We start from the raw sequence: 12,112 nt of genomic DNA on the forward strand, positions 1-12,112 counted from the left end.
CATGTGCAAACAAAGCGTTCAGCGATGGAGCTATGACTGGTGCAACTTGAACCCGTGCAAAACGATCGGTTCGGCAAGAGTGAACATATGTGGAGCTGAGATCGCGGAATGCTGGTTTCACAAGTATACCATACACAAGAAAGGACAAAATAAAGACAAGATGGGATACAAGATTTGTAGATGGATAAGATGTCTTTGTTGCCTTCCCGCGATATGCTGGTGACTGTGCTACTTGTGTGCACGGAAGGGAACTTTCCAGGTTAGGCCTTCCTGATAGTCTACGAAGGTGTCAAGAAGGAAGATCAAGGGCGAATGGAGTTGTCCAGAATGAGGTCAGCTTGCTACTACGGAGAAACAAGTTCGCAGAGAAGTGCCTCTCCGTCCGAGCTTACAGTACAAGCCCGGATCGTGCCTGCGTATCATGGCGGGGACGAGGGGTTCTGACTGCTAGTTTCAAATGTCTTGTGGTCTGCCACGGCGAATGGAACAACAGCTCGGCCAAAAGCGACTTCCACGCAGCAAGTACTGCTCATCATGATGTTGATCGTATTCTACCCTTAGTCATCCCCGGTCCTTCCGCAATAGCCGCATTACTTGCGGTGTTGAGAGTTTATTACAAAGACTACATAAGGATATCACAGGGTGTTGAAGCAGATTCACAGTGCCCAAAGGTCCATCTAACCAAGTTCGAGGCATCTTGATATGTGACCCATCGTAATCCTTTGTTCAATTTTGGACGAACGATGGCTCGTAAGAGTATACGATGGCTGACGGTGGACCTGGCCTATTCATCGCATCCTCGTATCCTCGAACGTCTTCGAGACGCGCCTCAGCACACGAATGTTAAGCCTGTCACGAGGCGCCCTCTGCTGCCGCTCCTTTGTCGAATCTCGGGGCCTAACTTATAGGAGGACAAACATCCACGGCCAGCGGTCAATCCTCGGTTTTCGGATTTTGGCATACGGTCGATGCATCAAGCATGGGCGTCGATGCGGAATATCGTTTGCTCTTAGGTGCGACTGTCCGGTCCATCTTGAGACGCCTGGATCCTGCTGTCCACCGCCCACCGAAGGGGGACGTCTTATGGCTGAATTGCGCGTAACTCCTCGTTTACGTTCGCGGAATCGTGAAGCCGTCCTTTTGCGTCGGGGATCTCTTGTTCTCTTCTCTCCTCCGATTTCTCTGGCGTGTTTCGCGACTCGCCCATAGATGCTGGTCGAATCACCTGAATAGACTATTCCACGGTATCAGGGGACGACTTTAACACCCATGGACTTTGCTTGTGATATAACGCTTTTGCAAAGGCCTTCCAACGCCAGGCCTGTCAGTCGAGGCTCAGATTGTTTGATTTTAGCTATCTCGTAGACGTGCTTCAGTGAGACGGTACCGATAATATCTGTACCGGGCTTCTGGCCGCCCTTCAGTTTGCCTTTGACCTCTTTGATGCCGGCCGCTTGGAGGAGTAGCCATGCGGTGGTTGGTGTCCGTATCTCAAAAGAAAACGACCTGTCGGGACGGACTGTGACTCGAGCTGGAATAGGTACACCAGGATTGATATGTGCTGTTCTCGCATTGAATTCCTGTTCATCTCTATCAGCTCAGCCTGAATATTTGCTGTTTCATGATTTACCTTGCAGAAGTCCATGCTCTTGACACCTTTACTACCCAAAGCAGGACCAACAGGAGGACTGGGGCTTGCGTTTCCAGCTCCTACAATGAGCTTGACTATTTGGTCTCGAGCAGGCATTTTTCTCGCCATCTTTGCGGTTGTCTATGGTATCTTTCTAGCGCGACGTGTCTGAACGTAGCGGATGTAATGGAGAAAGCGGGTTGTCGGTGTCAGATGCGAAAGATGTCGTGCGCGTGAACGTTGTGCTATTGATGATGTGCAACTCAAGAAATTGTTGTTGTACGAGTAGCCGATGCGCACCCTGAAACCAAACCACTGGTGCAGGCAAAAGAGGCGCTAAACCCACGAGCAGTAAGGCCTAATGCACCTACCCTTGTGCTGAGCTAACGCGCTGTACGGTGACGTCCGGGTAGTAGCCACCGAGTCGGTATCACGAAGAACTAGAGCCCGCAGTCACCGAACGAACCTGTTCATCAAAGACTCCTTGGACTGGTCGCATTTTCTGCTCACAGAACTATTTTGCATACTGTACATTCTGCAAACATGAATTGGCTCAAGAAAACGTAGGTCTTGTCACACAAGTTTCGGCTGGTCTGACATGTAACCATCAGTCTCGCAGATGTCGCAGGAACCCAAGAGCCAGATTATGGCCCATCCGCCATTCAACCCGTCACCAAGCAAGCCGAGACGAAGCCATACACTGAGCTGAGGTCGGAACATCTGAAATGGCATGCAATGGAGAGTACTTGCGTGGAAACACAAACCTTTTACTTCACCACGGATGAGGGTGTGACATGCATGGCTCAGGTCATATACAGCAATGTCATGTGAGCAACGCTGACCTGTTACTCTCTTTCATGCCGGTTGCTGACATGTCTAGGGGTGTGCGAACCACTTGTCAGTTCAACACCAAGATCTACGACCATGACGGCCCAGGCAAGCACCAATGGTGTTCAGACCCTCTTAGCAATCACGGTTTCGACGAACCCAGGACTGGTTTCTATGCAGATAACGTCTCCGTATCTCTAAGCGAGGATGGCACTACCTACACTATCAAGTCCGCCGTCAACGACGACAATATCTGCAACTTGACTGTTAAGAGAGCTGCTCCCGGGTTTATGGCTGGCGAAAATGGTACTAGCTTTTTCGGCACAGACCCAAAGAATCCTTGGGGCTCCATGTGGCATAAGTTCTGGCCTCGTGCGACCGTGTCCGGCACTATGCAGACGAAAAAAAAGACATACAACGTCAATGGAAGAGCCGTGTTCATCCATGCTCTGCAAGGCATGAAGCCTCATCACGCTGCAGCAAGGTGGAACTTTGTTAACTTCCAAACGCCAACTTATTCTGCGGTAATGATGGAGTTCACTACTCCTTCTTCGTACGGCAAAACCGTTGTCAACGTGGGATGTATCGCCAAGGACGGCGAGATCCTCTACGCTGGCTGCTCGAACAGTGTCAAACACCTTGCCGCTACCACAGACCCAGTCAGTGATTGGCCGGAGCCAAAGGCTCTCCTCTGCAACTGGGAAAGCAAAGATGGCAAGTCAATCGAGGCCGAATTGATGATCGATCTCCCAGAACGAGCAGATCGCGTTGATGTGCTTGCCCATGTCCCAGCAATAATCAAAAACCTGATTGGTGGTGTCGTGGGCACGAAGCCTATCATCTTCCAGTACATTGCCAAAGACAAGGCGGCTTTGAAGGTCAAAGAGGCCGGTAATGAGACCAGCGAGACTGGCCAGCTCTTTTCCGAAGCAACCTTCATCTCATAACTGCCGGTACGAATGCACGAGGTACAGTAATAGACGACATCGCTTTGGCAGCCCGAAGCTTGCATGGTTGGATATACGCAACAATACATAATGTCTAGTTCCCCTATTCCTTTCTTTCACTGCGGCCCTATTTTCTACGAGCTATTCTGCCTGCTTCTATGCTTCTATGGCCCCACAATTATAGAACCAGTCCGTGTCACTTACAGTGACATGTGATTGCGTGGTAAAGTCCTGTCCTGCAATGACGAGCTGATCTACAGGGCTTGTGAGGCGGACTCGAGTAAAGACATAGAAGTGAGCTGCTGTGATCAGGGCAAGTCACATCACCTCAAGCACTACGAGCATATGATGCCACAAATTTCGTCAAATTGGCCTACAAAGGTTGCAAAACGACAAAATCTCGAACTTCAGAGAGGCCTGCCAAGCAATCATCTAGTTGTTCAGGGCAATCCATCGGCGAGGATGTGATGTCTCTGAATGAGTGTCGATGCAGGTACTGCGGAGAATAACACGCGCCCTCTCGATCCGAGTTCAGGTTACCCTACCTATACCTGCGCCATGGATACGACAAGCAGAAACAGCATGCTACCACATGGTGACAGGCAAATTTCCCTGCGCAGGTGCAGGTGCAGGTGCAGGTACAGGCAATAGGTAAGGTAAGGAGACCTACTCCCGTGTCCATATAGACGTCTCCTATTCCTTCCTTGCTGTCGCAACCCATGATACACCACGGCTACCTTGACCATATACACTAAATTTGAACCCCTTCACAGTCTGCAAGATCCCGATATGTCCGCCATGTCCCCAATGACCAGTAGCAACCCTACCATGTCAACGAGCCCACCAGCAATCTGGACACAGCCGTTCGGAGGGTGCCGGGCCACTATGCCTGTCGGACGACGACGGCATGTCAAAGTCCTCAGGGACAACATTCGGGGTATCAGTAGGTATGATGCCACCGGACCGTGGAAAGGTAATTGACCCGTTCTGCAGCCAAACCAGCCATCCGAAGACTCGCCAGAAGAGGCGGCGTTGCGCGAATAAGTACAGATATCTACGATGAGACACGACAAACCATCCGAGAGTATCTGAAGAAGGTACGTCAATTCATTCGACCCGGGCCTCCCTGCCCCATGTCAGAAGTCCTTGCGCGTGAAACAGTCTACACTTTCAAGCTCTTATGGCAGAGATACTGACTCGGATCAGGTCCTCAAATTAGCCATTGAGTTCGCAGTTCATGCCGGAAGGAAGACCCTGACCACAATCGATGTCGTCTATGCTCTCAAGCGGCTCGGACGTACATTGTACGGTTTCGGAGACCTTGTCTGGCCTAGTGCCAGTAGTCCGTCTCAGAAAAACAAGGTCAAGGAACGACGACTCGCTCAAGAAACAGAACAACGACAAGCACTTGCAAATATCATCGAACAAGGTGACCAATTGCAGCAGAGGATGAAGATCGAGGTCTACTGAGCAGGACTTTCGAAAAAGTGTTCAACATTGGTGTATAAAGAAACGATTGTTACAGTGCTCAGCTTGCTGCTATGATGCAGAATGTCCAGCGTTGATTTTTCGTGGCGCCTGTCTGTAACATGCTGTCAGAGGGAGCGCAACGCGGGCAATTAGCGAACTGTCTCACCAGAGATATGTAGATGGGATTGTGGATGATTTACAGGATGCACTCAAGCATGATGATCAATACCAAGGGATGTCATGAGGCATAACCCTTCACCTTCATCTTCACCTCAAATCGAGCATGACTCAGCCTCACACATCCCAGCCCCCTGTCTTCTACTTCAGCTTCCATCTTCTTCCTCACCTTCTTCTCTACCCGCGCTCACATTTCATCTCGCTCATCCCACTATTCAAATCTGTACCATATCACTCTTCTCGATATGTCTCCCTCCAGCTCCTCGAACGCTGCACAAGCAGCCTACCCTACTCCAGATACCACACCTACGAAACCAGCACCAGGCAGTCGCCCAGGAGTTGCTACACACACAGTCTCTGCCAATAACGCAGTTAATTCCCCATCCCTATCAGGCAGTCGTCCAGTCCCGACTAACAACCCAATCTCCTTTCCACTTTCATTCATCGGACCACTCCGCTTCAAGAAGCGAAGACTCACCAAGGAAGAAGTCACACGACTGGCACTCAGTAAGTCCCTCTTCTATCCATTCCTCGCTCCACAAGCACAGCTAACACCTCCCAGATAAACCAACCATCAGACGCCTCGCACGAAGAGGTGGTATCAGACGAATCAAAGATGATATCTACGCTGAAGTCCAACGAGTAATCAGAGCGCGACTGAGAGACGTAAGTTCAACCTTTCCTTACTCCACTCCACCCAACCTCATCTCCATACTTACGATCTTAGATCCTAAGCAAAGCCATAGAACTAGTCGAACACCAAGGTCGAAAAACATTGACTACTATTGACGTCGTGTACGCTCTTCGACTACTCGGCAATCCAATCTTCGGGTTTGGGAGTATCGTGCATGGGGATGAGATTAAGTCTAGGGCTGAATACATGCGACGTCGACGGGAGGGGTTTAAGAGGAATGTCGAGGAGGCGAGAAGGAGGAGGGAGGAGCAGGAGCGGGATGAGAGGGAGGCCAGGGTTGAACAGGGATTGAGGCAGATGAGGAGGGGTGCGCGATGATGTGAAGAGGATGTGCCCGACGGGACAGGGTGGTGGTCATGTTGTGGTGGCCGCTCAAGCATGCGTGTTGACCAGATGGCTGTCGTGCTGCGGTGGGTGAGGTTGGCGAGTGTTATTGTCAGACGATGTCGAAGGATGACTGTTGTGTGTGAGAGAAGGTATCATACAGTATAATGTGGCACACCACGATGTCAATACCGAAGTCGAAAAGATGTTGAGCAAAGGTGTACTCATATGATGCGTCAATCGACGACGACAAGCCGATAGCTAGAATGAATGATGAGCAATACTACTACACAGTATGACATGTACGCCACGATCAGAAAGCCTGCATAACATTGACTGATAAATATCAAATACGAATTTCGAGAGATTGTCTTCAGACAGACCCTCGAAGGGTAAATTTTATTCTTTCGACGTTGGTCGTAAATTTTGCATTTAGCTCATTACACAGCTCCTGGCACGAAGTAGTAACTTCGTACGGATTAATCTTGTGCATGGTCGCTTTTGTGTATGTCTTGTACCTACCTGCTCCTTTCGCAATGCTCTAGAGGCATTCGATCCGGCAAGAGCGCTCTTCCGGAACCGAGTGAAGTCGCCTTCCCTGGGGCGAAGAAGTCATCTGCAGCTTGATCCGCTTCTCGCGTTTTCTAGATCTGCAACGCTGGCAGCTGTTGCATTTTCGCCGCAGTACACCTCAAATATTTCCATTCCAAGCTCAACCCAACATGTCAACATCCAGCCCAATAGCCCTCATGAACAGATTCACATTTCCTAATCTCTGCCTGCTCATCTCAGCAGGCAAAGCACGACTCTGACTGACCGTGTCCATGACGCGATCCTTGACCGCAATGACTAATCTTTGTTGCTGTTCCGGGCTTGCACCAATACCTACAGCAGCCAGGAACTGCCAGACGTACATGTCGTCGCCCACATTGACAGGTCCAGGGAAGGTTTGCGGGAGGATTGGCTCAAGGACATCAAAGAGGCGGTTGTAGTGAGATACCCACTGTTGCCAGTCTGCATCTGCAACTTCACCACTATCCTTTGCTAGCTCGGCGCGCGAGAGGAGAAGTGTCATTATCACTACTCCCACACGCGTACAGGCAACGTTGACGACATTGGTATGGTCGATGAGAAGCTGAAGTAGACCAACCATGATATTGATCGGTGCCTCGCTGATATACTGCATTAGAGGCGGTTGAACGGCCTGCGAGAATGTCTCGATTTCTTCTCTGATATGCGCAGGCGGCTGTGTCTCTCCTGGTGCTGGTCGTGCATTGCGGATCACATCGAGCTGATCGAGGTGCACGATTATCATGGTGAGGATAGTCACGCGCTGCTCCTGGTCAATCTGACGGAAGATTCGTGGGATGGCTTTCTTGCCCTTTGTGAACGAGAGGAAGGCGATGAAGGGGTGCGTTACGCTGCTGCCGGGCACGATTGGATCCATTATCTTGAGGTCCGTCCAGAGTTGTTGGTTGAGGCGGGTGAGTTCGTCACGCCATTCTGCGTGGGTGGTGATGGTTTCTTGGTCGGAATCTGATTGTGGTGGAGGCGGCATTTTTCGTTCTTGGTCTTCCATTGCCATTAGGTCAGAGTAGACTGCTTCGATGTGTTTGAGGACTGTCTTCCTGTCTGAGCCACCGGTTGTGGTTTGCCTTCGGCCTGTTGATGGTCTGCTATCGGATGCTGTGTCTCGTCTGATGTTGAGGAGGGGCTTGGGTGTCTTAGCATTGCTGAAGGAGATCTTGCCGAGACTACCCTCGATGATCAACTGCTTGTTCTTCGGCTTGAGCTTGGCTGCTTCTACAGCTCGCTGGACTTGTTGTTGCATCCGTTGCATATGGTTGTCGCCATTGACAGCATTTCTTCGATTGTTTGTTCGTCCGCCGGTCTGGAAGAGGTACGTCTGCGCAAAGTGACCAAGTGGCTGTCCTGGATGCTGTCTTGGTGCACCTCGAATCTGGCTGTAGACTTGGTAGTAGAAGTCCTCGACCAAAGCTGCTTCTGAATCAGAGTCGACTGAATTGCCTGTCGCAGCCACCAATTGCTGAAGCTGAATTCTGGTGATGAAGTTCTTGTCTTGTGGAGTCATTAACCCGTTGCCCTTCGACAGCATAAAGATTTTGTGGTTTCTCTTCGCGCGCTTTGCATCCTCTTCTAGATATGCACGTCTCTGATCTTCACTGAGCTGCATCAACTGCTCGGGATGTGTTATGACAGGAAGATTGCCGACCTGTAGAGGCTGGTTCTGACTTGAATGAGGAGAGTGTTTAGGCCGATTTGGGTTTTGGAGGATTTGTAGAGGCGTCTGCCCTTGACGCTGGGCAGCTGGCTGAGAAGGCGCTCGGTTGGTTTGTTGCGCTTGTGGTGGTGGGGGCTGTTGCTGAAGTGGAGGAGCAGGGGCCTGCTGCGGAGGTGGTTGTGGCATGGAGGGCATTTGCTGGCGCATTTGTGGATGCATCTGCTGAGGCATCTGTTGCGGAGCAAAACCTGGAGGCGGTCCTTGCATTGGGTAAGGTGCATGCTGCGGCGGTGGAGGAGATTGCTGACCACGCATGGCTGCTTCAATTTCCTCCAAAGTCATCATCTTCGGTTTTGCTGACCGAGCAGTGCTGATGCGCTCATTACTGGCAGTCTGCTGCGAGGGATGCTGAGGTTGTTGAGACTGCTGCTGGGGTTGCGATCGTGAGCTCCAGAAGCCAGATTTTGCTTGAATATCAGGTATGTACTCAGGATCCTGGTAGGCCTCGTATCCTGACCTCGCTGGTCTTGATGCTCTTTGCTCTTGCTGTCTTGCTGGCTGCTGTAGACCATAGCGTACAGCCTCTTCATTCAAGGCGTCGGATACTTGGGCTGTACGGCCGAAGAAGTCGAAGTCCTTACCAGCGGCATCCTTTGCACCAGGTCCTTCAGCGCCACCACCGAAGGTGTCATCGTTGAAATCATCTCCTGCCTCTTGCAGCTGGTCGGCTAATCCGTCGTAGGTATCATCGAAGTCGAGGCTACGTGAGTTAGCATTGCACAAGTAAGATCATGCTTCGCAAACATACACGTCGTCTTCGTTGTTCTGAAAAGCTTGCAACTTTCTCGTTTGCTGAAGGCCACCGAAGGCATCACTGTGCTCGAATATACCCTTGTTGCTATTGGCTCCGCGCTTGTCGCCTGGCAGCGCAGAGTCGAACCCGAAGAACGACATAGTAGTAGCTAATGCTGTTGACGAGGATCACAAGAGAGGGGTCGAGTACGTTATAAATGGATTTCAGATGATGAGAAATTCATGTCGCAGTCCAAATGTCTTGTATGTCGCAATGGCTTGTTTGCCCAAATCAGTAGTGTTGCCAGAGAAGCCAGTGAATGACAGTATTGAAAAGTGTAGAGGTCAAGCTGTTGTGATCAACACAGTGAGGTGCTCCTCATCGATCTGAGCACACTTTCGGCCTCGCCTGTGATATTTAGTGACGTCTCGGTTCAGGGCGACCAGGCTCCGGCTAGCTGTTCTAAGGGTCTGTCAGGCCTGAGGCATGCAAAGCCAAGCCACAGTTTAGGGGTCAAGAGCGCTGCAGCACGGGCTGCACGGGCCAGACGGCTGAAGTAGAGCACCAAGACCAAAGTCCGGGTTAAGCGTCGATGACATGGTCCCGCATCACGAAACACACCAGATCAAGACGCCGTTCAACGCAGACCATAGTCAAATGCCTCCTTCAACCATTCACAATCGTGTCTTGAATAAATACAGAAACACCTAGACAGGGGTACGGAAACCTTAAACTCGTGTTGCATGTCGACCAAGTCGTGTTCTTGATGGCAACATGATTGCGCTGCACCCCTAAACTGCTCGTGCTTGCGCGGCATCTGCGACAAACGAGCCTGTCCACTATTCTTCACCACTTGTGTTCTTGACTCGCACCTGGCGCAAACTGTGAAATGACTGTGGTTCTTGCCTAGGAGACATCAAACTCAAAATTATTCCAAACACATACGTTTGTACTACGCAATCTTCCCAATCCGTGGAAAGTCAGCCTGCTCCTCGACCTCTTCCGTTTCCGTCTTACATTCACCATTTCGCTGAATGCGACCACACGAGGAAGACGAAAAGTCGCAACTTTACGACCCTGAACCATCTTCACCTACTTTACCAACACATGCACGTGTGAAATCAAAACAAGAGAACGACTCTTCCTCATCGAAGCCCGCCATCATGGCGACAGGCAATGTACGATATGCTCGTTACATATTGTTCGCCATATTCGTATGTCAAGAATACACAGCTATGCGCTTGCTAACCGTATCAGGGCATTATTGTTATATACCTAATCTCGACTTCGTCGTTACCCACCTACACGGAACCCTTGCGGGACAGTGCAGGAAAATATCTGGGAAACCTGAAAGGAGCGCATGAAGAAACAGTGACCACCACAGATGCTTCTGGCGATGTGATTACACAGATAACGACCGGTCTTGCCGCCGAACCCACATCGCCGAACCCGCAATATGGCACTCATGGCGACCTCACATCTTCTGGTCCAAGTGAGAAGATGAATGCGACCTTCGTAACATTGGCCAGAAATACAGATCTGTGGGAAATAGCACGTTCCATCCGACAAGTCGAGGACAGATTTAACAGGAACTACCACTACGACTGGGTCTTCCTCAACGACAAGCCGTTTGATGAGACTTTCAAGAAGGTCACAAGCTCTCTCGTTTCCGGCAAGACACATTACGGAGAGATCAAGGAAGAGCACTGGTCTTTCCCATCGTGGATCGATCAAGACAAGGCCAGGAAAGTGAGAGAAGATATGGCACAACGGAAGATCATCTATGGTGATTCAATTTCCTACCGACACATGTGCAGATTCGAGTCTGGCTTCTTCTTCAGACAACCTCTGATGATGAACTATGAGTGGTACTGGAGGGTTGAGCCGAGCGTCGAGCTCTTCTGCGACGTTAACTACGACCCATTCAAGTTCATGCGAGACAACAAGAAGAAGTACAGCTTCGTCATCAGCTTGTACGAATATGTCGAGACTATTCCAACTTTATGGGATAGTGTCAAGAAGTTCATGAAGAATCACCCAGAGCACATCGCCAAAGATAACTCGCTGGCGCTCATCAGCGATGATGGAGGTGACACTTACAACAAGTGCCATTTCGTAAGTCTATCGTCTGTTATCTCGAATTCCTGCTAACTTGTCCAGTGGTCCAACTTCGAAATTGGTAACCTCGAATGGCTCCGCTCGAAACAATACGTCGACTTCTTCGAAGCACTTGACAAAGATGGCGGGTTCTTCTACGAACGATGGGGCGATGCACCCGTTCACTCCATTGGAGCCAGTCTTCTCCTCGATAAGTCGGAAATTCACTTCTTCAACGATATCGCATACTACCACGTTCCGTTCACGCATTGTCCGACGGGTGAAGAGACACGGCTGAAATTGAAATGTCATTGCGACCCGAAAAACAACTTCGATTGGAAGGGTTACAGCTGTACGAGCCGGTTCTTCGACTTAAACAAGCTTGAGAAACCGGCTGGCTGGGAGAAGGAGCAATAGCCACACTCGGGCCCCAATATGGACAATTTCTGGTCTTACGTTGTAAAATACTTTTTTATCAGTTTGATCGGGACGGCTGTTTTTGTGGTGGTGATCTTGCAGGTACCTGTCCTAAGGAGAAGGATATTCTCTGCGATGGAGAGGCTAGCTGCATGGCATGAGAGTGGTACACAAGAGGTGGATGTGGGTAGTATGAGGGTGGGAGAAGTGAGAAAGGATGATCCGTTCCTTCTGGCGAGAGCTGGGGAGAGGCTGGAGAAGAGGTGAATGATGTACACGGTATGGACTGAGGTTTGTGCTGCATAGCACGCAGGAGCGTATAAACTTGTATTAGCATGCATCGGCCGGCGTACAGCAGTAGATTGAATTGCGACAGATCCTGCTTCTCCCTCATGCCCGTACAGGCCTTTCTCGACCCTCACCAAAGCTTGGGCTATGAAGACGCTGTTGCTTGATTCGGCAGCGCACGGTCATGCATATCTTGCGCTTTGAC

The 12,112-nt window shown here is 50.4% G+C and overlaps 6 protein-coding genes across 6 annotated transcripts; 4 read left to right on the forward strand and 2 right to left on the reverse strand.

Moving 5' to 3' along the window:
• Positions 1-1,247: 1,247 nt before the first annotated feature.
• Positions 1,248-1,759, reverse strand: MRPL19 (mitochondrial 54S ribosomal protein YmL19; the record flags this gene model as incomplete). Its single annotated transcript, XM_064876972.1, has 2 exons — positions 1,248-1,580; positions 1,631-1,759. 2 exons carry the CDS (start codon positions 1,757-1,759, stop codon positions 1,248-1,250), a joined length of 462 nt encoding a protein of 153 aa, XP_064727359.1.
• Positions 1,760-2,173: 414 nt separating this feature from the next.
• SVF1 (putative cell survival pathways protein) lies at positions 2,174-3,405 on the forward strand (the record flags this gene model as incomplete). The annotated part of the gene is made up of 3 exons (XM_064876973.1): positions 2,174-2,193; positions 2,242-2,457; positions 2,511-3,405. 3 exons carry the CDS (start codon positions 2,174-2,176, stop codon positions 3,403-3,405), a joined length of 1,131 nt encoding a protein of 376 aa, XP_064727360.1.
• Positions 3,406-4,233: 828 nt separating this feature from the next.
• Positions 4,234-4,875, forward strand: PMZ80_008574 (uncharacterized protein; the record flags this gene model as incomplete). Its single annotated transcript, XM_064876974.1, has 3 exons — positions 4,234-4,348; positions 4,399-4,502; positions 4,612-4,875. 3 exons carry the CDS (start codon positions 4,234-4,236, stop codon positions 4,873-4,875), a joined length of 483 nt encoding a protein of 160 aa, XP_064727361.1.
• Positions 4,876-5,297: 422 nt separating this feature from the next.
• On the forward strand, positions 5,298-6,064 carry PMZ80_008575 (uncharacterized protein; the record flags this gene model as incomplete). Its single annotated transcript, XM_064876975.1, has 3 exons — positions 5,298-5,559; positions 5,615-5,718; positions 5,780-6,064. 3 exons carry the CDS (start codon positions 5,298-5,300, stop codon positions 6,062-6,064), a joined length of 651 nt encoding a protein of 216 aa, XP_064727362.1.
• A 718-nt stretch (positions 6,065-6,782) lies between these two features.
• On the reverse strand, positions 6,783-9,266 carry PAT1 (DNA topoisomerase 2-associated protein pat1; the record flags this gene model as incomplete). The annotated part of the gene is made up of 2 exons (XM_064876976.1): positions 6,783-9,072; positions 9,121-9,266. 2 exons carry the CDS (start codon positions 9,264-9,266, stop codon positions 6,783-6,785), a joined length of 2,436 nt encoding a protein of 811 aa, XP_064727363.1.
• Positions 9,267-10,268: 1,002 nt separating this feature from the next.
• On the forward strand, positions 10,269-11,619 carry KRE2 (alpha 1,2-mannosyltransferase 2.4.1; the record flags this gene model as incomplete). The annotated part of the gene is made up of 3 exons (XM_064876977.1): positions 10,269-10,319; positions 10,363-11,220; positions 11,266-11,619. The coding sequence occupies 3 exons, from the start codon at positions 10,269-10,271 to the stop codon at positions 11,617-11,619; spliced, it is 1,263 nt and encodes a 420-aa protein (XP_064727364.1).
• Positions 11,620-12,112: the final 493 nt, after the last annotated feature.

Source organism: Knufia obscura (genome assembly GCF_036327395.1).
Source record: "Knufia obscura strain CCFEE 5817 isolate CBS 148926 chromosome Unknown scaffold_11, whole genome shotgun sequence".
In the NCBI taxonomy this organism is placed as follows: domain Eukaryota; kingdom Fungi; phylum Ascomycota; class Eurotiomycetes; order Chaetothyriales; family Trichomeriaceae; genus Knufia; species Knufia obscura.